General features: G+C 37.5%; 5 protein-coding genes across 5 annotated transcripts; 3 read left to right on the top strand and 2 right to left on the bottom strand.

Moving 5' to 3' along the window:
- Positions 1-9,065: 9,065 nt before the first annotated feature.
- EAF02_006028 (uncharacterized protein) lies at positions 9,066-12,204 on the bottom strand. The gene is made up of 8 exons (XM_038902076.1): positions 11,741-12,204; positions 11,660-11,681; positions 11,561-11,609; positions 11,423-11,507; positions 10,751-11,366; positions 10,451-10,696; positions 9,403-10,180; positions 9,066-9,344 (listed from the first exon to the last, which is right to left on the bottom strand). Exons 1-8 carry the CDS (start codon positions 11,970-11,972, stop codon positions 9,288-9,290), a joined length of 2,085 nt encoding a protein of 694 aa, XP_038758293.1. The 5' UTR covers positions 11,973-12,204; the 3' UTR covers positions 9,066-9,287.
- Positions 12,205-13,443: 1,239 nt separating this feature from the next.
- EAF02_006027 (uncharacterized protein) lies at positions 13,444-16,523 on the top strand (the record flags this gene model as incomplete). Its single annotated transcript, XM_038902075.1, is given in 8 exon segments — positions 13,444-13,549; positions 13,586-14,776; positions 14,830-15,233; positions 15,279-15,640; positions 15,652-15,696; positions 15,713-15,762; positions 15,817-15,967; positions 16,017-16,523. The coding sequence occupies 8 exon segments, from the start codon at positions 13,444-13,446 to the stop codon at positions 16,096-16,098; spliced, it is 2,391 nt and encodes a 796-aa protein (XP_038758292.1). The 3' UTR covers positions 16,099-16,523.
- Positions 16,524-16,661: 138 nt separating this feature from the next.
- On the bottom strand, positions 16,662-18,266 carry EAF02_006026 (uncharacterized protein; the record flags this gene model as incomplete). Its single annotated transcript, XM_038902074.1, has 5 exons — positions 16,662-16,936; positions 17,027-17,204; positions 17,305-17,368; positions 17,554-17,640; positions 18,028-18,266. 5 exons carry the CDS (start codon positions 18,264-18,266, stop codon positions 16,662-16,664), a joined length of 843 nt encoding a protein of 280 aa, XP_038758291.1.
- Positions 18,267-19,036: 770 nt separating this feature from the next.
- On the top strand, positions 19,037-21,391 carry EAF02_006025 (uncharacterized protein; the record flags this gene model as incomplete). Its single annotated transcript, XM_038902073.1, has 6 exons — positions 19,037-19,078; positions 19,136-19,269; positions 19,333-20,728; positions 20,778-21,039; positions 21,088-21,172; positions 21,223-21,391. 6 exons carry the CDS (start codon positions 19,037-19,039, stop codon positions 21,389-21,391), a joined length of 2,088 nt encoding a protein of 695 aa, XP_038758290.1.
- Positions 21,392-23,432: 2,041 nt separating this feature from the next.
- EAF02_006024 (uncharacterized protein) lies at positions 23,433-23,681 on the top strand (the record flags this gene model as incomplete). Its single annotated transcript, XM_038902072.1, has 1 exon — positions 23,433-23,681. One exon carries the CDS (start codon positions 23,433-23,435, stop codon positions 23,679-23,681), a length of 249 nt encoding a protein of 82 aa, XP_038758289.1.
- Positions 23,682-23,783: the final 102 nt, after the last annotated feature.

Raw genomic sequence — 23,783 nt, 5'->3', positions numbered from 1 at the left:
ACAAATATCTAATTGAATTTCTTCAGATTTAAAATGTAGTTTCTGTTTAATAGTTAATCTCAAATATCTTATAAGGTTTTGAATATAATACTATGATATTTGACAGGATTCGATATAGCTTGTGCTAATCTCTCGAGACTAATACAATATCCAATTTAGTATAAATTATAGAAATAAATTATACTACCAATTACTTATTGGTATTTGTTTATATTAATAAGCTTATTATTTGGGAATATTAATTACAATTGATTATAATCCGAGATTGGTATTTTTCTTAGAGTATGTTGACTATAAGAAATCCTGAAATGGGTAAGTATTGTATTTAGATACTTTTCTTAATCTATAATTAATATTTTTTTAGATCTATTACGAATGATATGCATTTCTAAGATCTTATTAATCTTTTCTAGATCTTTGATATTGAATTGAGCTAAAAGATTATAATAAAACTATTTAATATCTCGTTTTTATACAATAGTGATAACAATATTATTTATATAAATTAGAAAAAATAGTTATTGCAAATAATTGGTGTATAAATATGAGTCTGAAAGGCTTTATATAAAACCCATTTTGATTAATTCTTCTTTTAGAAAAAGACTTTAATCTTTATTAGCTTGCTTTAGTTCATAAAGACTTCGAAGTGCATATAGAATATAATTATAATAAACTTAGATATCTTAAAAAAGCACTAAATAGATTTTTTCTTTTAAATATAATTCAATAAATATATTTTTGATATTGAAATGAGAATATTCAAGATCTTCTTTTGTAATAATGATAAGGAAAAAGCGAAGAGTATTGAGTCGAATTATAGGAGCAAAGATTTCGTTATAATCTTTATTTAAAACTTAACTAAATCCTTTAGCCATTAATCTGACTTTAAATCGCTCTATTTTATTATCTTTTGTTTTGATAGTAAATATCCATTTTGTTGAAATTAGATTGCTTTCTTATGGTAAAATAATTCTTCCCAAATATTATTCTTAACTAATAAGTCTATTTCTTCTTGAATTATAGCTTGCTAATCTTTTACTCATGCTTCTTACTGCGTATTATATCTTTGTATATATTTGGTATCCTAATTCCTAGTATTTTTGTTACTAGCAAAACGGTTTCAATCTCTATTAGTATATTCTCCAAAAGAATCAAGATCTTGAAAGTAATTCTATTATTCGTTTTTATCTTGAATTGATGAATATTTGGGATTGCAATTATAGTATGCTCAATTGATTCTAACACTAGCTCATTTAAGAAGGCGAGTAGAGATTGGATAATCTTGGAGATATATCTTTTTATATTATCATCATTATTTCTTTTTCTTTTTCTGAGATTGTACCTCGAATTTAATAATGTTGGAGTAGGTATAGATACAGATATTATAGGTAATAAAGTTTCATAAGGTAATATAATCGAATCCAATGGTGTAGAATCAGAAGTTAAAATAATCTTAGGTAAGATAATCTCTATTTCTTTATTATTTTCCTTTATTAGTTTTGGTGAATTATTAGTCACTTATTAAATATTTCCATATTCATCTTTATCAAAATGTGATATTCCAGTCTTTGTTTGTTCTGATATTAGTAAGTATATCTTTATCGAGTTTGTGATTATTTCATTTAGTGATATTGGTGGATCGATTGGAATAAACAATGATTCAGGGATATTCTTAGATCTATTACGAGGCCTATGATTAGGTTCTATATTCTTGGTATTTTGTAATCCGATTGTACAATTTCTGAATTTGAGATCCAGATTCCTTTCTTTATAATTTTCGTTAATTGTAATACAATAAGAACAATAAGTATAATCTAATTCTGATAAATAAATCTTTATATACTTAATAGTATCTTTAAGTATTTTAGGAATATCCTAACCTTTATTATATCGTAAAGTTTATTATACCTTTATTCTATTGGAATAGTTTTGGAATTGATATAAGTATAATATTGATTCCCTAGATCTTACATATATCGATATCTGGTAATATATCTGTAAATGCTTTAAGTAGGCTTCGATTGATTCTATTTGTATTTAGGTTAATACTAGTGTGATTTTGAATGTATATATTGTATTCAATAGTTTCATTCCAAAACTCTAATGATAAATAAGCTTCTTTTAATATTACTCTCATATCGATTTCTGCAATACATATATTGTATTCGGCTAGGCCATTTTGGTAAGACGATGCAACTATTATAACCTCTAATTGTATATTAATCTTTTATTCCCGAATAGCTTGAAGAAGCTTTAGTGCATTATCGATTCTGGTAGTAATTATAGCTATTCCTATAGCAAGTTTAATCTCTTACTTTCAGACTTTCAGTAAGGATATTGCATTACTCTTCTGTTTTAATAGAATAACTCAATTTACCCTTATAGCGCTATCTATAATAAAAAGGAAATATCTGTATCCTCGAATAGTCTTTGGGAAAGGGCTAGCAATATCGAAATGGATCAATTCTAGTCTTTTAGACTTTTATATACTTAGTTGGCTTGGGATTCTATTAATTATCTTTATAAGAATATATACTTCACAGATATTAAGAGTTAAAGGAACCTTGATTGGTCTTTAAAGTGTAATAACTTTGTACAGGTTCCTGATTTTATTAGGGCTAAAATAATTGAAGTATTTATATCAAAGAAGATATTTTTCTTTTTCCGTTATAGTTAATTCTTCGACTTCCCCTTTTGTTCCATCAATAATCTCTATAGAGAACATAAAGAATACAGAATCCTTGTATCCTGGTTTTATATGCGAAATGATATATATCCCATCTTTACTATAACTTTGATAATCTTATTATTCTTATTGTTTTCTGGTATAAAATATATCTCCTTGAAACTGAATATACTTTTAAGCTCTATCTTACAAATTCTTTTAGCTGAAAGCAGATTAATCTTCAATTCTGGTATATATAATATCCCAACTAATAATGTCCTTATTCTATCCTTATATATTATATCTATTATTCCTTGTTCATCTAAGTATATAGCTTCTTTATTAATTATTATCCTTTATTATAGAATATGGATTAGGCTTCTGAAAAGAGAATGTTGATTAGATATATATAAGGTAGTGTTAGTATCAGTATATTATTATAATGAGAATACCTTATTAATACTTTTCTTGATAAAATAATAATGCTTAGAGTTAGACTTATTATCAATAATACTTTTAGTAATATCAAAGCTTGATTTAGCGATATAAGCCTTATACTCCCTATACTTTTTGTTTTTTTATAATAAAAAGATGGATTATTTTCTCTTTTGTTTATACTTTAAATCGAATTTCAAAAGACATTTAGTACACCAGAGTTGAAAGCATTTTAGGATTAAGTAATCAGATTTGTTATAGAGTTTACAAATAATAATAAGTATATCGAACTCTGAGCTTATACTAATCTTATACTAACAATAAAATAGAATATATTTCCTTCCTTTTACAAAATATACCGAATCTCCAGAATTCTGCATTTCAGCTTCTTTAACCTGCAAATGCTTAATCTTATTATTAATACTTAAAGTAGAACTGATAACACGAATTATATCAATAATAACTTTGTACTCATCAGGGAGAGATAAGGTCAAGCTTTGAAAAAGTAATTTATCTATATACAAAGTATTAGCTAAAGTATCTATAGATAAAAGTTTTCTTTAAAGATCCTTAAGCTTATCCATATATTTATAATAGTTATATCAAGGATATCATCAAAAAAGAAGGTCTTGATTTTGAGGAGATACTTGTTTACTGCTATATTATCGATTCTAGAGTATTTGATAGCCAAATAATTCCAAAGTTTTTTTATTATATTATATTCGTTTATTAAAACCTTATTATTATTAGATAATAAACAACAGATATAAGATAATGTATTAGTATTGTTTTTAAAAAAAGGTAGCCTTTTTATTGATATTGAATCGAATCTTTATTATAATATTGTCACTATCACTGAAAACTTGGAATTCTTCAAAATCCTTGATTAATCTATTGGCGTTTATAATCTACATATATTCCTATAATATTTTCTTGTATATATAGAATTAGCCTTTTCCTCAAAGTTGAATTCTTATTTAATAAGTCTAGTGTTTGTGATTCTCTTGAATAAAGAGAGAGATATACTTGAAGTAATCCTTGAATTCAATGTTTTTGTTTATTTTGAGATTTTATAAATAGAAAACTTATATCAATAATCTGAATATATTTTGATAATGAAATAAAAAAGTAAAAAAGGAAAAGGAACTGTTTAGGCTACACTATCTCAGTTTTGGATATACTAGTATTTGCAAAGAGAAATTCTCTTTAAGACAAGGTAATTGAAAATAATGAATTTTGATTTATAAATAATGATTTTTAAAGTGATATTGAATATTATATAATTAATAAGCTCTTTAATATCAAGCTAGAATGGATAGTTCTTTTAGTAGTAATTTGTAGTTTTTCTTACTTAGGGAAAAAGTACAATATAAGTAATTACTTTGTTATTATACTTAAGGGAAAAGATATAATATAAATAATTACTTTGTTATTACTATTCAACAATCTGTTTGCTGTGCGTACCTTGTATATTGACATTGCATTGTATAGGAGTTTCTTGTTATCAACCTTTACTTTAACAATGTAAGCTATTCAAAGAGCTTTCGGTCTTAGTCTTATTGCAGAGCTACCGGGCTTATAATCTATTCACAATGAAGGAGCAGGCTAGTGGAATGCATGTAATATTGACTATGTAGATTAGTAGTATTAAGGTAAAATCTAACTATAAAGTGGAAGTGATATATACACAGTAGCATAGCGCACATGCCACAACTTCCAATATAATGATTATTATATTTATTAAATTATAGATATGAATAATCAAAAAACTATTAAAGAAATGGGGGGGATAATAGGAAAATTTCTGAAACAAAGAAAATCTTTATTAAATCAGATGGGTTTTTATAGTTCCTCTATAAACTATATCCAAAGTATTCTTAACTTTAAGGTTTTTTATAGGTAATCCTTAATTATATAAAGTTTAATCGATTTGTAAGGTATTATTAGTTGTTTATATTGTATCATTACCATCAATATAGAGCTTACAAAAATTAAAATGAAGAAAAGAATTAAAAGATAGAAAATCGAGGGAATTGTATTATAATTAGGATTCTCGAATTATCGAAAGAAGATAAGAGTAGGTAGCAATCGTCTATCAGAGCTTTATCACCCTTTTCAACCCTGTAGGTTGGATTATTGTAGTACTATGTATCTGAGTATTTTGTATAATCTCTATTGTGATAGCGCTGTGCGCTTTATGATATTTTACAGGATACCGGAATTTTACAACGGTACCAAAGCCAGATTCATTCGCCAAGCAAAGCTACACTCCCTCAATCACTCAATCGTATTGGACTAGATACCACCTAGATATCTTTTAGATTTGATTATATTTACAAAAGCAATAGTCTCCGGATTTGACAAAGTCACTACTATCTATTATAATATTAATAAGACATTGATTCTCAATTATATTCCAATTAATCACTAGCTATATTATAACAAATCATATTAAAGGAATCTTATAATATCATGATATTGTCAATGTACAGTCGTGAGCAATCTATTATACCGCCGAGCGTATCGGGTTGTAATCCAATCACTTTAATAATAATAACAATGATTATATTGATAATTGAAATAAGTGGAGATAACAATATACAATCTATTTATAAAGCAATAATCGATCAATTCTATAAGAAGAACAAAAAGCAATAAGTAATCCTAAAGATTACGAGTATGATTGATATATGTATTAAAACTTTAAGCAAAACGGAATTAAGTTATATTGATATGCTAAGGTTTATATATATTGATAGTATAATTAAGACTATAAGATAAGCCGGGTCTACACAGAGAATCCCTATACTAATCACTAAAGTAATCCTAAAGGGAATTACTAAATCCTATATTAATATACTCAAGACTAGAGAGATACTTTAGGTATCAAAGGGTATTAAGGTAAGTATATCCAAAACGATAGAAATAATATAGAAATGCGAACAATAGGAGCAAAATAGCTATATAATTTTTATAAAGATAGGAAATAAGCAATAGATAATTATTAATAATCTTTTCGAATTATGACTAAAGATTATAAAAGTAGTTTCTGAATTAAAGCTTGAATTAATTCTTTTACTTTATTATAATAGAATAGAGTAAACCTTAAGATACAAAATATTAAAGGAATACAAGAATCTCTTATAAAACAAAAATCATATATAATTGATTATTATATTTAATGCGAATAATGCTTAAGCTATAAAGATCTAATACAATTATATTATGCTTTAGGTTCTTTATAATATGCTAGGTATATTTATAATATTTTTAGATATAATTATTTGAAAAGAAATTAAGATATAAATAAAAGAGGAATCAATATAATACAGAGTCTTTAAATACAGAGTGAATTCTTTTATAGGGAGAATTAATTGAATTATTAGTTTTAAAAAGATAATAAAACTATTCCAGCTATTTAATATTAATGAATACTCAAAGTCTTTTAATAGATTATAATACTTTCAATTATAATAGTATTCCAACAAATGCTAGCTATATTATAACCTATATGTATATTATCGCCCAGCTTGCTATTTTAGATATAGTGAATTGACTACTAAACACACTAATAGAAAGATCTATAAACAATACCAAAACAATGCTTAATGTGCGGAATACCTAGAATCTTTCCGATTTATATACAGCAATTGTCCAGCAGTATTATAATTAGTTAATAGAAAACTGATTAGACTCACTTACCGACAAGTGAGAGAAGTCAGGATTACTGATTGAAGAGAGATTCAGGAAATACATAAGGGAAAGGTACTTATTCCAATATTAGTTAAACAGTTTCAAATAATCATTCTCAAACTCTCTATACCAAAAGCCTATATCATTGCTTACAAGAATGAATAGCAATTGATAAACTAATTACTCAAATAAACCTAATTAGAAAAAAGGCTTTTTAATAATTCGATTTATATCCCAAGCTGTAACTCTCTGTATTGTATTAATAAAGAGGTAAACTATAATATAATAGCTATAACTGAAAAAGCCTTTTTACCTCCTGATTCTGAAATAAGCGAAAAGAGTAAGTCAAATATTGACAAAGCTGTTACTACTCTTATATAAGTTATATAACTAATATGAATTTAATAGAGAGAAGGGGGCTTATGATTGTATAGGCGAATATAGAATACAAACATTCCAATCATATTACCCTCTTACAAATCGCTGAAGAAACTGATATGGATATCATCTGTATCCAAAAACCCTGATTATACAATAACTTGGCAATCCAAAATCATACCGCATATAACCAATACCAGTCAATCAATATCTAGAGAATAACTGATAACCCTAAGTATAGGCCACAAGTGATCATCTACATACAAAAAGGAGGCAACTTAAAGGTCAGATAAATAAAGCAAATCAAAAGCAGGGATTTACTTTAGATTAATATTAACAAATACTCAATTCTTAATACTTACCATATCCTATTTGATTTGCTAATAATAAAATATATACTTAGTATCGTAGGTCATGAGCTAGTATATGAGTATATAGTATATAAGAGGGAATAGACTAATATTAGTCTATTATGGGAAGCTGGCTCGTATTAACAACTAAATAGCTATGAAACACGTGATTTTCATGAAACAGTATATAATATTCTTATTTTCTTTTTCTATATTCGAGGGGAAAAGGCCTTATTTTATGCTTTTTCCTACTAATCTAGCTTTCCACTTTCGTTTATTTCTCGTAGATCTCTTCCTAATCCGGCCATTCCATCAAATAAAGCTTTTCTTTCTTATTCCTTATTCGATTTCGCTAGTACCATGTCGATCTTACTACGAATGGATTGAAAGAACTAATAAAGAGCTAATAAAGAATTGATTTTCAGGCCGTTCTAGGCTAAGAGCTCTCTTAAGCGACGATCATGTGATTTGATCATGTGATCTTGTGATTCGCTCTTAGTATACTATATGAATATAGAACTATATATATATATATATAAAAAGATATATTATTATATTATTTTTTATATAAAAACAATAAAAATAAATGGGTTGAATATGATAATAATACTTGTAACTCTATATGTTAGGGGTTTGTTATTTTTCATCAAATAGATTTACTCGAAATCAGCCCTCTTCCTATAAATGATATCGAATATCCTCGATATACCCAAGAAGGTATTATAATTATAAGATATTATTTGATTGATCACCAGATGGCTATGCAATCGTATAGTAAGTTGTAAATAATATAACACTTTGTTTTAAAAGAATTACAAGAACAGAATACAATTTATTCTTAGAATCTATAATTACAGAATCGGGAACAAAGCATTCGTAAAGCGTTTCTATATACTAGCTATGTACACATGATCATGTACATGCGCAAGCGCGCACATAAGCGATCGCAGTTGTGATTGGATGCGATCCGTGACATAGCTCAATTCCGTTTTGTTTAGGGTTTTAATGCATATATCGATTGTATTTGTAATTTTTAGAATTACTTATCACTTTTTGTTCTTCTTATAGAATTGATTGGTTATTGCTTTGTAGATAGATTGTATATCGTTATTTCTATTTGCTTCAATTATCGATATGATTGTTGTTATTATTGTTGAAGCGATTGGGTCGCGACCCGACGCGCTCGGCGGTGCGACAGGTTGTTCACGACCGCACATTGACGGTATCATGGTATTGTATTCAAATTGAATAAACTCTTTAGAATAATTAATATCTCAATTGTAAATGTTCATATTCTAATGAAGACCTTTCTTATATTAGAGTATCTTTTAATAATTATGAATTTATTAAAGTAATCTTAGATTAGTTAGTTGGGTGTTATCAATTGTTATTATTGTATTGTGTTGTATATATTGTAGTTGGACATTCGAATGTTGTAGATGATTTAGATGATTTAGATGATTTAGATGATTTAGATGATTTAGATGATTTAGATGATTTAAAAGATTTAGATGATTTAGTTTGTAGTCAATAATCACAATATAAAGACATTCACGCCTGTCATTTGTATAATGAACTAGTAGTCAAACTATACATATACACATCAACAAGACTGTTGAAGAAAATTCATTTTTATGAAGTCCATTCGCTCGTTATATGCATACAATCTCATATCTATCACCCAACAAAACTTTGATACAAGTTAAAGCAAGAAATGCAAACCACCATACCGCTTCCCCCAAAACAATCGCCTATTATGCTCTCTTTTACTCATCGGTAACCGAAGCGAATTTATCAGTCATAGCCTGAACAAGATCCTCGTACTGTAAAGATGTTAGATAAATATACTCTCAGATAAATGAATACTATGGATGAACATACCTTCTTTGTGATCTTCTCCTCGCCTTCACTTGGAACCTCGAATTTCATATTTCTCAATTGGGATTGAAGCTCTCCGGTAGCTTCACGTACTTTAGCCCAACTTTGACCTTGTGCGACTGCTTTTTGAGCCTCATCGTGGAATCCCATCATTGCCTTCATCATCCATTCAGTCTTCCAGATAGGACAGAATTGATCATAGTCACTGTAACCATTTTGTTGCAAGAAATCTTCCTTGATCAATGCAGCTACATCCAGGGTAATCTTGTCAGGGTCAGATAATGCTGACTTTCCAACCAGTTGAACGACTTGATCCAATTCTTCAGAATCAGTTAAAAGTTGCTTGATACGGTCTCGAAGTCTGGGAAATTCGGGAAAATCCTTCTCGTAGTATTTGTCGAGAACAGTAGTATATTTACTGTAACTGACTGCAGTATTGATAGAAGGGAAATGTTTACGTTGAGCAAGTTTCTTGTCGAGACCCCAGAAAACTTGCACAATACCCAAAGTACTACTTGTCACAGGATCGGAGAAATCACCACCAGGGGGACTGACGGCACCGACAATACTAACACTACCTTCACGATCAGGTCCACCAAGAGCTTGAACTTTACCAGCACGTTCGTAGAAACTAGCAAGTTTAGCTCCAAGATAAGCGGGGAAACCTTGATCAGCAGGCATCTCTCCCAAACGACCAGAAATTTCACGAAGAGCCTCAGCCCAACGAGATGTAGAATCTGCCATCATGGCAACATCCTTTCCCATATCGCGAAAGTATTCGCTGATTGTTATTCCTACAAAATCGAGATATAATTAGTAAATGAATGTTGTTAATGAGTCGGTGAGATGTAATGATGTCCAGTAGATAAGCCAGTAGAGTGTTGTCCTATAGATGGAGCCAGTATATCGATTTGTCGATAAAGCCAGTAAATGAGTCAATGGAAAGGCCAGTCGATTGTTGTCGAAAGAGATAGATCGAAGATAGTTGCTCCAGATGTGAGGTGATGAAAGAAAGATCAGGACCAGGTGGCTGCTGATTCCAATGACTCACCGACTTACCGACTGATCAAGGGAAGGTGCTGGTGTAGGTGCAGGTGTAGTGTTGGAAAGAGGGAAAGAACATCTTTGGGGGGACTTGCCAGTGTAAATAGAAGCCTCACGAGCTGCGACAGGCATGTTAGAGGTGTTAGCAATAAGTGTTGTACGCTTCATGATAGGTTCTTTGCGTCCATCAATTTCAATGGAAAGTTCTGGGAAATCCATCAAGACTTCAGCCATCTCATTTCCACGCTCTCCACTATATATGATATTAGTATCATGTCGCCGTGATTTTGAAAAGACGAAACCTTACCATCCAACATATACAATGATATCACTGTTCGAGAACTTAGAAACCGATTGACTAATAACAGTCTTACCACAACCGAAAGCACCTGGAATGGCAACAGTTCCTCCTTGAACACTAGGGAAAAGGGCATCCAAGACACGTTGTCCAACGATAAATGGCTTATCTGCTGCCAATTTCTCGGTAGTTGGTCGTGGTACACGTACAGGCCATGTGTGCATCATGCTATATTCGGTCTTCTTGCCATCAAATTCAACCTCGAGGATCTTTTGGTCGACCTTGTAGCTTCCCTTTTCAGCAATGCGAGTAATTGTACCCCTGGCTCTGGGTGGGAAAAGAATCTTGTGATCATCCAGGAGGGAGTTCTCGTAGACGGTACCCCAAATGTCGCCTCCAGTAATGTGATCTCCAACCTTCATAATCGGCTTAAAGTCCCAGTCCTTTTCTCTGTTTAAAGCTGGAGCGGAAATACCACGGGGAATGTAGATACTATTGGAGCTGTCTGCGATAGCTTTGAGAGGTCTTTGAATACCGTCGTAAATTGTTTCCATAAGACCTGGGCCCAACTCGACGGACAAAGGCTTTCCAGTACGCACAACGGGATCTCCAACAGTGACACCAGCTTTATACCCAACAGTCAGTTATAATTCCAACCCAAAGCCACATGTTTTCCCATACCTGTTTCCTCGTATACTTGAATAGTCGCTCTATCCGCTTCGATTCGAATAACTTCACCGACGAGATTATCGTGACCGACTCTAACCTATTCATGAGTTAGCAACGCAATAGTTGGTTAAATTGGCAAATCAAACCTACCAACTCGTACATGGCAACTCCGATCATATTCTCTGCCACTACGACCGGACTAAAGATAATTAGCTGGAGGAAGACATATTGATGAAGTCTTTCACAAACCCTGAGACGGAGTAAATTGAACCTGTCGACAGGCGATTAGCAATTATGTTGGTAGGATAGGGAAAACAGGACAGGACCAACCAAATTGTTCCTCTCCATCTGCATCTCGTTGAGGAGCCATGTTGGCGATTTCTTTGCTTGTATTAGGAACTACGAATTGGATTGTTGTTGGAGGGGGTGATAGAGGAAGTTGTGGTAATGGCTCTTGATTAAGCTCGACTGGAGCTATTGACAAGGTATCAATATGTTGGATTTTGATGAGATCTAAGAATGAGGGCCGAGCTTTCAAACGAGGACGAAGACCAAGTGACATAAAAGGATCAAGGATGGAGACGAATGGGAATTTATTTAATTATTAACCAACCAACTCCAGATTGAAAATTGGGTGGGAGTGGAATATGTACGATGTGTGTATTATGTACGAGTACATGACATGTAAACAGGATCAATGGTACCGGTGCGTCGAGAGAGATCAATTATAGAACAAGTGGATATGGATATCAGTCGGTCAACGGAAGGAGCCTTGGAGTACGTACAAACAAGCCTTGTTATTACTACAGATACGATGTGAAGGTCTGGGTGCACTTTATCTTGAGTCTATCTAGGTAGTTGGTAGGTAGGTAGTATCCAAGTAATAGGTTGGTGGGTATATCTCGTAGATATGTACCTGACTGAGCTTACAACATATGTATTTACTAAACACCGCTCGTACTGCTCTAGAGACACGCCTTCATTCCTGTCCCAAGTTTCCCCCACCATTGATGATCTTGAATGATACACGCTTTCAATTGGTACGGACAGCGGCGAGGGCGGATAATGGCGAGAGTGGTTAGTAAATGGTGGAAGGGATGATATAAGGGTGGGTTCATTTATCATAATTTTAGGTCTCTGTAGTAATAATGGATGTATGCGGTACCGTACCGTACCTGAATAAGTAGCTACTTGTTGGGACCTAGGTAGGTAGATAGATGTACCTACCTACATAGATTATCGTCGCCTTCTCTTCTCAAGAATACCCAGTACCTATGTAGGTGCTCAACGGAGCTATATATATCTTCGTGAATTCATTTCATTCATTCCATCTTCCTGTTCCTCTTCTTCTCTGCCCCCTCTCTCAAACCACAGCACCGTCCATTTGATGAGGTCACATATCCCTTCTTACATGCACTTCCTTCTCAACCTAGTATCATAATGTGAATCATCACCAGTCAATCCATCTGCAGATGTGTAGTCTCAAAGCGGCTCGGTGGTAGATTAAGTTTATATGTAGCGCATGTTCTTGAAAAGTCTATCTTCCAGTCCTCCCAGGTTGATAAGAATCCTGATAGGGTAGGGTGACTGACTGCTGCTGACTGGAAAGGGCCAATGGTTCACCGTATTCCTAATCCAAGCACATACATACCTACCCACCTTCCTAGGTATCATACATTGTGATCCATACCTCATGTGCTGGAACCCCAAATACCTGTCCGACATCCTTCCATTACGGACTTACAGTTACAATGAGAAATACCCCCCTACATACATGAAGAGAGAGCTCGATTGACTTTTTTAAATCACTTTTCGTCTTTAATAAATCATCACGAACTCTATACGTACTGCAACGAATAAGTATGTGAATAACATTGATAAGATCCTTTGTGATTCATTCATCCATTCCATCTCTCTCCATCAACATTCGAATTCACTCCACAAGTTCTGTTCGAACCCACCTCTTTGACGGATTCTAATCATTCACTCTATTAGCTGCTTCTACTTCGCTCGAGCTTCGGTTCGTCTTACAGATGCAAAGGCAAGCATTTAACCACGACAACCCCAGACTTTCTATACTTGTTTACTTCAACTTTTGCCTGCATTACAACAACTTGCATCACAACAACTTGCATCTTGGTGCCTCAATTTAACAACCCCCATAAGATTCTTGAGGCCCCTCTCTGAATCTACATTCAAGCAGCGGCACTTCCGCAGATTTCGTCCTGGCAGACGACAGCCCCCATATACCACCATTATCCTTATCCATCCCCGACGACCCACCCATCCCGACTTCCCCTCAACGATCAACCAGCACTATCTTCTCAGCCCAAGCCCCTCTACCGCCATCACATCACAGATCAGATCAAATCGACCCCCCGCCTTCTCTCGAGAGACATAGCATAGATTCTACAACTAGGCAAACTGCTAGAACTCGTGGTATACCTCAAGCTGAGCTCCGGCCGAGACGTGCTCAAGATCAAGTCCTCGGTCGTAGACGTCGAGATCATACTATTGACCGAGGGGAACAATCAAACACTTTTTCGAGTCCTGGAGACTCTTCGAATCCTTCAAGCCTACAAAGCGAACACCGCAACAAAAGAAGACGTCAAAGTGCTAGTATGAGATCTGAAGTGGAGGATAGTACCACGAACGGTAGCTCTAAACCATTCTCAAATGGATCGGAGACATCTCGTTTACACAAGGCAGCCCTCTCAAACTCTGCCAATGGTGCACATTCTTCCTCGGTAGCCATGAATGGATCAAGCACCAATGGACACTCAGATGCAGGTGTCAAAACAACATCTTCATATTTTGGACATAATAGAGAGGAAGTCACTAGGATCTTGGTCCAAGCTTTGACTGACTTGGGTTACAATGGTGCTGCAGCGAGACTAAGTCAGGAAAGTGGTTATGATCTTGAAAGTCCGATTGTAGCAGCTTTCCGAAATGCAGTTTTACAGGGCGAGTGGACCGAAGCGGAAGAACTGCTTTTTGGGGGATCTACAGAGGGAGGCGGAGTTAATATTCATGGGAATGGATTGGTTCTCCGAGATGGTGTGGATAAGAACATTATGAGGTTTTGGATGCGGCAACAAAAGTTCTTGGAATTACTTGAACGAAAAGACATGGGCAGAGCAATAAACGTTTTGCGATCCGAGCTTACTCCACTATATCAAGATACCGCCAAGTTGCATTTCTATCAAGGTATGCTTTTGTTGATATATTTCTACAATCTTTATCTCGACCAAGCACTGATCACCTGTACTAGCTTACTGATGTGTACACCTGCGGACCTTAAGGTCAAGGCTAATTGGGATGGGGCCGCTGGACAATCCAGACATTTACTCCTCTCACAACTATCTAGTAAGATTTTTGTTAATGACATCGGTTACTAGGTGATACTAACACTCTCCTAGGATGCATTTCACCATCAGCCATGTTACCTGAGAATCGCTTAGCCACACTTTTTGACCAAGTAAAACAACATCAGATATCTACATGCATTTATCACAACACACACGAATCACCTTCGCTGTACCAAGATCACACATGCGACCGAAGTAACGTTCCATTGCGGCCCATCATGGAACTTACTAAACATGCTGGTGAAGTATGGGATACAAAATTCTCACACGATGGAACTCTATTGGCAAGCTGTGGCAGCGATGGTGTTCTTGTTATTTATAATGTTCCGGCTTTCAGTGTCCATACTTCCTTTTCTGAACATGAAGGTGGAGTCTGTTCTTTTGCTTGGAGTCCTGATGACACGAGAATGGTCACATGTGGGCGTGATAACAGAGCTTTGTTGTGGAATACTGCAGTAAGTTAAAAGTCCATATTCAAGATCCCCTCGCTGATTTCTTAGACTGGCGATTTGTTAATGAAGCTCCCTCGTTTTGGGGAGCCTGTTTCCTGTTGTGTATGGACATCGGATGGACAATCCTTTATCACAGGCAGCTTGGCTACTACAAAGAATTTATGCCAGTGGAATCTCAATGGTGAGCGCGTATATGATTGGAGCCGAGATCATCGTATTCGAGATATAGCACTCACACCAGACGGGAGCCGACTAGTGGCCATCGAACACTTGACCCATCTCTATGTTTATAATTTCATAACTCACGAGCTTGAATATGAGCTGGACCTCAAAGTTCAGCTATGCTCGATCAACGTCAGCGATAATTCAAGGCACCTGCTGATACATTGTAACACTGGAGAAACACGCATGTTGGATATAGATACCGGCGAAACAATTCGAACCTTCGTATCTGGGGGATAAGGGGGTGAATTCATTATCAGAAGCTCTTTCGGTGGTGCCAATGAAAGTTTTGTGGTTAGCGGAAGTGAAGGTAAGATTCGGATTTTGGATTGTACGCCTGCATTACTAATACATTCACCTATAGAAGGCAATGTTGTGATATACCACCGAGAGAACGGTTCAGTGGTAGAAAAGCTAGAAGCTCACAAGAAAGGTTGCTGCAATGCAGTTTCTTGGAATCCAATGAATCCAAGAATGTTCGCTTCCGCTGGTGATGACGGCAAAGTTCGAATTAAGTTTTATACCATCCGATCAAGGCATGAATCGAGCTAACAAATCTACCAGATGGTCGAGCGAGAATAGTCTTCAAGGAGTCTCTAAACAGAGTGTATTCAATGGCTCGCAGCGTGAATCTAATGGCTGGTGATTGGAAATTTCACGCCAGTGCACGGGCCTCTCGTAATGCTTTATGAGAAATGATGCTACAATTTCTCCTTTTCATTGTTTTTGCATCTTTCATCAACTTTATTTTTATTTATTCACGTTACATACAGCTCTCGGGGTGGCGATTGGGTGGAATGCAGGAAGGATTGCATATGGGTAGGCATCAATGGTGTTTGGGATATAACATACGGTAACGGCGATGGAGTTTTAGTCAGTGTGCGTTTTTGTAAATTGGTTTTCAATGCTTTCGACCTTTACGTATACGCTGATGGATCGATGGCGAGTACATTAAGTCAGAGCTATTCAGTGAGATGTGGTTGGATGGAACGGCGAGGCAAGGCAAGGCAAATAAATGCATGGCATGAAATGATAGATATATCTAAGACATTGATCGCGAACCGACTAGATGTATCATTGAAGTCTTGAATGTTGATATGTCGAATTCTCTGCTAGTGTATATTTGACAATCCTCTTCTATGGAGGAAAAGAATGTCTAAATTTCTTTAGATCTATGAATTCGGGTACCTAGGTATTAAGTAGTAAAGACTAATCCCTCTTAACATCAATCTCATCAGCCCAAGGAATCGCACTCTGAGCACCTTCTTTCTCGACTGTGCGAGCGGCTGCTTTACAAGCTTTTTGAACGGCGGAGAGCAGGATTTTATCGTGATCGGCGGATTGGGTGTTTGAAGAAGTATGGCGCACGAGATCGACGGCGTAGGCTCCGACGAATGTGTCGCCTGCGGCGGTGGTGTCGACTACTTTTATGTTGGATTCGGCGGGGATATGGGTGTAGGTCTTGGAGGTCGCGAGGATGGCTCCTAGATGGGAGGAGGCGGGGGTTAGTTTTGGGGTTTGGGTCAGGGTGGGAATGAATATATTTTGAACTGGTGAAGTGATGGTAGACGAACCTTTCGATCCGAGCGTTACGATAACCGTCTTGACGCCTTTGCTGAGAAACTCATCTGTGACGACGCGCCAATCAAACGAAGGGTCTTCGACGGCGGAGACGGGACGCGAAGTGAGGATGGCGGCTTCGGTTTCGTTGAGGATCAGGTGGGTAATGGATGGGTAGGCGGAGTCGGGGAGCTTGATGGCGGGAGCGGGGTTGAGGAGGATGGGGATGGAGAGGTTGGAGGCGAGGTTGAGATTTGGCGGACGGTTTCGAGGGGGGATTCAAGTTTAGGACGCGCAGTGGTGGGGAGGGGGGTGCTGAGGGAGGTGGGGGTTGTGAAGGTGGAGGGGAGGAGGGACTAGGTTGTGGGTTAGTGGATGTGTTTTGTTTTGTTTTGTTTGGTTGTTGGAGAAGAGGTTGGACAGAAGTTTGGTCTGGAAGGGGATGGATTATGAAAAGTAGGTTAACTCACGTGGTTTGCGCCTGGGGAAAGGAGGATGCGATTTTCGCCGCTATCGGATTCCACGAGGGATTACTGCTTACGCCCGGTGGATTGGGGAGGGGATGGTTTGGATCGAGGTTGTATCGATGAGAGAGTCTTTGAGGGAGGAGATAAGGGAGGGACCGAATCTTAGGGGGTGTTAGTTTGTTAATATGAAAGTGATTAGATATCGTATAAGAGGCGCTTGGAGGAATATGGAAAGTCTGATCATTTTGGGCGAAGGAGGGGGTTTTCCCCAGCCGTTGTCAAACTAGTGGAACATATGAATAGCCCATTGAAGAAAAGATAGGCTGATTATCTTTTACTCTCCGGAAGCTTGTACTTCTTCTATTTAACTGACAAAAATTGGTACTATAAAACCAATCACGCAGCAAGAAAGTCCAGAATAGAAGTCTTGCATAATTTCCTTGACTTGAAGACGTAACAAAACAGAATGAGAGAAACCCACTTGTAGGTAGGTATGTGAAATAAGGAAGTGTGATGTGATTTCGGTAAAGGAGAAATAAAAGACCTACTCATCATCACCAACGGCACCAATCATCTTGACCAGAACATCGCTAGTATGAGATGGAGCGGAAGCGGGATTGGGTCTTGAAAGACGAGCACATGCCACAGCTTGATTGGCACCTTTTCCCCCGGGACCAGTACTGAAGGACGTAGCGGTTAAAGTTTCGCCGCCAGTGGGAACGCGGGGGGTGAGCGTTACGAGATCGATATTGAGAGATCCAATGACGGTGATAATTTTTGGCGACATGGTCGGATTGGGTGGTGGAAGTTATCCGCGTATTCGTAAATGTTGGAAAGGGGGTTGGGCACGTGCTTGCCTGCTATGATATACAGATGCCTAATGCTCTGGCGAAACTGCGTCGTAAGGGTGATGACGAAGCTAATGGGCTTGCTTGTTTTTTGCTGTGTGTGTAATACAATGTGTTCACTGAGCTAGAGACCAATAGATGAGTAAATGTCTTTGCTATGATTTAATAAGTACCTAATATATGTGAGCTGTTTCTGAGTCCTCTACACCCTCCTTGGCTTGGGTATCAACCCCGCGCCCCCACTGGATTTCAGAGACTTCTCATCCATTCAAACATTTCAATATTTTGTGATTTAATAGATTCTCCTAAGACACTTGGGGTTTACTCACTGTTAAGAAAGAAGAATCCTTCTTACCAGAAATAACTGAAAACGATCAAACTTTTATCCTCCAGATACCTACTGACAATCATATGAGAATCGAAACCCAAGCCAAGCCAAGCCAAACACTTTTCTGCACCAAAGGTATCCATCTTGCTGAGGATCTGAGCACGGGCCATATTACTAGCCTCACCTCGTGGAAGTTGGCCTCGCACGCCTGTTTGTTTTAAACAACAGAATATCAACAGGAGTCGCATTCTAAAACAGGAACTTCTCCAACTCCCATTTTCCTAAAATCAGAAAATACCAACAAGTGACAAGCTTGCAGAAAGATCTTGCTATACCCTCAAACCATCTATCTCCCTTGAAAATCAACACTCATACGCAACCATGGCCGCACAAGGCGGTATCTCTGACCCCGGTCTTTATAACGTTGGGAACTCCTTGAGCTGTATTTCATTGCGCTGTATAGCTAAACAAATGCTGCAGATTGTGAATAAGCTCCAGGATGTATTCACGACCGTCGGTGTACAAAATCCCATAGATCTTCCTCAAATCGCAGTGGTGGGAAGTCAGTCGAGTGGAAAGAGTTCGGTCCTAGAAAACATAGTTGGTAGAGACTTGTGAGTCTGCCACGTACGTATCCGCAGTGTTTATACATATGCTAAATCTATGATGATGCGCAGTTTACCTCGAGGAACCGGTATTGTTACTAGACGACCCCTTATTCTACAACTTATCAACCGACCAGCTCCCGCGAAATCAAACGGGGTAAAGGACTCGGAGGAACTGGCCGCTGGAGGTGATAAAGAAGCGAATGCTGATGAATGGGGCGAGTTTCTTCATATCCCTGGGCAAAAGTTCCATGACTTCAACAAGATTAGAGAGGAGATTGTGAAGGAAACAGAGGCGAAGACAGGTCGCAATGCGGGACTCTCTCCAGCTCCTATTAACCTTCGCATATACTCTCCAAATGTTCTTACGCTTACCCTTGTCGATTTGCCTGGTTTGACCAAGGTTCCAGTTGGAGATCAACCAAGAGATATTGAAAGACAGATTAAGGAGATGGTTCTTAAGCAGATTAGCAAACCAAATGCTATCATTCTTGCTGTTACAGGTGCCAATACCGATTTGGCCAACTCCGATGGATTGAAGCTTGCGCGAGAAGTCGACCCAGAAGGTCAAAGAACTATCGGTGTTTTGACAAAGGTTGATTTGATGGACGACGGAACTGACGTTGTGGACATTTTGGCTGGAAGAATTATTCCCCTGAGATTAGGTTATGTTCCAGTTGTCAACAGAGGTCAGAGGGATATCGACAACAAGAAGCAGATTACTGCAGCATTGGAAAACGAGAAGAACTTCTTCGAAAACCACCGAGCATACAAGAATAAGAGCACTTATTGCGGAACTCCATACCTCGCCAGGAAGCTGAACCTCATCTTGATGATGCATATCAAGCAAACTCTCCCAGATATTAAGGCTCGTATTCAGACTTCGTTACAAAAGTACACTGCAGAGTTGGCAGGTCTTGGAGATTCGATGCTTGGAAATAGTGCAAACATTGTGCTCAACATCATTACGGAATTCACAAATGAATGGCGGACGGTCTTGGAGGGTAACAACCAGGAGCTCTCTAGTATCGAACTCTCAGGTGGTGCTAGAATCAGTTTCGTCTTCCACGAACTTTATTCGAATGGTGTTAAGGCTGTGGATCCATTTGATCAAGTCAAGGATATTGACATTAGAACTATCCTATACAACTCCTCTGGTTCTTCGCCTGCGCTTTTTGTCGGTACCACTGCTTTCGAGCTAATCGTTAAACAACAAATTAAGCGCCTGGAAGAACCCAGTTTGAAGTGCGCTTCTTTGGTATACGACGAGCTGGTCAGGATCCTTAACCAACTTCTTGCCAAGCAGCTATTCCGCAGGTATCCTCAACTCAAGGAGAAATTCCATGCTGTCGTCATTGCATTCTTCAAAAAAGCGATGGATCCCGCCAATAAACTCGTAAAAGATTTGGTGGCAATGGAATCGTGCTATATCAATACTGGTCATCCCGACTTCCTCAACGGCCACAGAGTAAGTTTGATGTTCATCACTTCATAATTTTTACTAATTTATTTTACAGGCTATGGCTATTGTTAGTGAAAGACATAATGCATCAAAGCCCGTCCAGGTTGATCCCAAGTCAGGAAAGCCAATTCCATCAACGCCTGCACGTACAGCAAGCCCAACACTTGATGGAATGGGCGAACAAAATGGTGGCTTCTTTGGAAGTTTCTTTGCTTCCAAGAATAAGAAGAAGATGGCTGCTATGGAAGCCCCACCTCCAATTCTTAAGGCCTCTGGAACTTTGTCGGAGAGAGAAGGCACAGAAGTTGAGATTATTAGTAAGTGGAATTGAAACACTTTCAGTTTTCATTGCTAACTCTTTCTAGAACTTCTAATCAACTCGTATTACAACATCGTAAAGCGAACCATGATTGATATGGTACCAAAAGCCATTATGCTTAACCTCGTCCAGTAAGAACCCCTGAGTAATTCGCAATTTATATTTAATTAACCTGTTGTAGATATACCAAGGATGAAATGCAACGAGAGCTTCTCGAGAACATGTACAGAACCGATACTCTTGATGATTTGCTCAAGGAAAGCGACTACACTGTTCGAAGAAGAAAGGAATGTCAACAAATGGTTGAATCACTTTCAAAGGCAAGCGAAATTGTTAGTCAAGTACAATAAAGCTACTGTCCGAATTAAATGCAGCGATCCTTCCGGGTCAAGAAAGTCCGAGGCAGGGAAGCAACCGAGGAACGTTGATTAGATACTCACCGCAAGTACTGTGTTGGCCCATTTACCTTAGACTCGTTTTTTTCTATCTCACAACCACATACGATACCTACTTTTCTTTGGCGTGGAGCATAATGATGTGTGGAATACATGGACGCGGCGATGGACATGAATGGGAAAGATCGTACCGAGAATACACCGATTCAAGAATATCTTGATTTGGAAGCATAAGGCGAATGAATGAATGGCAAGCTTGACTTTAATGTTGTTTACAGCGAAATGGTTGTAACTCTTTAGTTCTTTTTCTTCAATCTTTTCCCGCCTCGTTCATTGGTGCCTACAGCTAGTTTCAGGGACATAACTTAGTATCTAGATAGTTGCCCCATTTGCAAAGAAAGAGAGAATTAATTCCTTCCAATGATTTTTGCGCAATGAAAGTGGGACATTACACAACATGACGTGCTCGCGCTACCACCCCGGCGGAATCGTACACAATCGTAAGATTTGCTCGTATCGAGTGTTGGTGTTTCATCAACTTCCCTTCCGCAAGACATAGCTGCTAATATTTGGTTGGATGTAACGCGAAGCTCGAATAACGTTTCTTTGCCTTGCTTTGTCTGGGGTTGTTTCTCCTTCGAAATGAAGCCAATATGCGGGGAAATCGGGACCATGACCGATTCGAGAAAATGAAAGGAGGTCGCACCCGCGGTATCGGGAGAATTTCCAGATCATACACAAGATCTCTTGAGAATACAAACGGGAAGCGGAGACACGGGAATGCTTTGGAGATGCTTGTTTCTTTGGTGTGAGGTGGGAGTGTCTCGGTTGATCGGTGAGGGTGAGGGACACATGTAGGGGGAGAGAGAGAGAGTGTGTGTGTGTGTGTGTGATCTCTTTTTGAGAAGATGTGGTACTGACGGACTTCATGTCCGGGTCCTTGGAATGGGGGAGAATGGGTGGCAGGACGAGTGGAGCGCACGAGTGTACGAGTACCGTGCTGGTGGTATTGTGATGTGGAGAACGTTGGTTTGGTACTTCGTGAGGCTTTTAAGTGTTTGTACTGTACGTACGAAGGGTAGAGAAAAGAAAGTGTTTGCTTGTGCGAGAAAATGAGAGAAGTGCAATGCTTGCAGATAAATCAGGGGTGCAACGTGCCGAGGGAGATGAGCCATACTGTTGCTGGTAGGTGGAAAAGTGGCGAGGGAGGTTATGCAGACATACTGAGCATTCATGCAATGCGAAGCGATGACTCTTCCCCGATATCGCTTACTTCTCTTCCATCTATCCCATCCGCGGTGAAGGGATCCAAACGATGAGATTGGCGAAATGTGGTTTGTCGCATTTTCGAATGTTTGCTTCTGGAACGCGTGGAAATTTCTCTGGTGCCCGCTTCCCGGGTGATGGATTGTTGTTATTGTTGTTCTTTTTTCGTTTTCTTGCTGTGTGTTGTTATTGCGAGCGTTCTGTGTGTGTATCCCCACGATTTGGAAGGCTTCGTTCAACGAGTATCTATTTATTGGAAATGAGTTCTGGAGAACAGGACGAGAGCCAAGACCAAATGAATGTCACTGCCCTCTCGAGGCTTCCAAGAGCCGTCGGGAGTACGGTTGTATGGAGGGTCTAGACAGGGCTTCAGTGTGACAAAAGCACGTAGAAGCATTTTGCGGGTATCGAAGGCGCCTATGGAACATTTGAGAATTTTACGATAGATCTAGAAGATAGGAGGAACAGCACAGGGTATTTAAGTACAATAGAAGGTCGGCAAAGAAAGTGGTTTCTTGACCCAAGTGCTTTTTAGAGACTTTCAGCTTCCATCTAGGTAATTCTCCGAAAGTGGCTTGCTTGCCTAGATTTACTTTTTTTTGAGCATCATATTTCTTCTTACGGGAGATAACCGACCCTATCCATATCTAATCTCGGAATTAATGATAAATTCTTTTCCCCTAATTTCTATACATTTTCCATAATCTTTCTTTCGGATCAGATAAGGAAGATGGCTATTGCTCAAGCAAATCTTTCCTCTTCGCGTCTTCAGCAGCGTCAGCGTAAAGCTGCTCCTCCAGCTCTATCACTTGGAGCTCTGCAAGTTCGAGCACCCCACCGACGAGTATATCATTATCAAAAAGTCGAGTTTGTCTCGGCATCAAATATGTCAAGAGATGATCCGCCATCTCCTCCTCCAAACCCACCTCCAAGTCCGTCGATGCTTATTGAGCTAGATGATGATGATTTCAAGATTTGAGTTGTAAGTCTATTTCATAATGGCTCATTCTCTTTAACATTGAACTAATCTCTGTTGAAGGTGGTTCTGCGTTCGAACCCTAAGCTGGAGTTTTGTCGAGCT

This window comes from Botrytis sinoallii (assembly GCF_014898435.1).
Source record: "Botrytis sinoallii strain Bc 23 chromosome Unknown BSIN_009, whole genome shotgun sequence".
Classification (NCBI taxonomy): Eukaryota; Fungi; Ascomycota; class Leotiomycetes; order Helotiales; family Sclerotiniaceae; genus Botrytis; species Botrytis sinoallii.
Note: the sequence above shows the minus strand (reverse complement) of the source record. Positions and strands in the feature narration are given on the sequence as shown.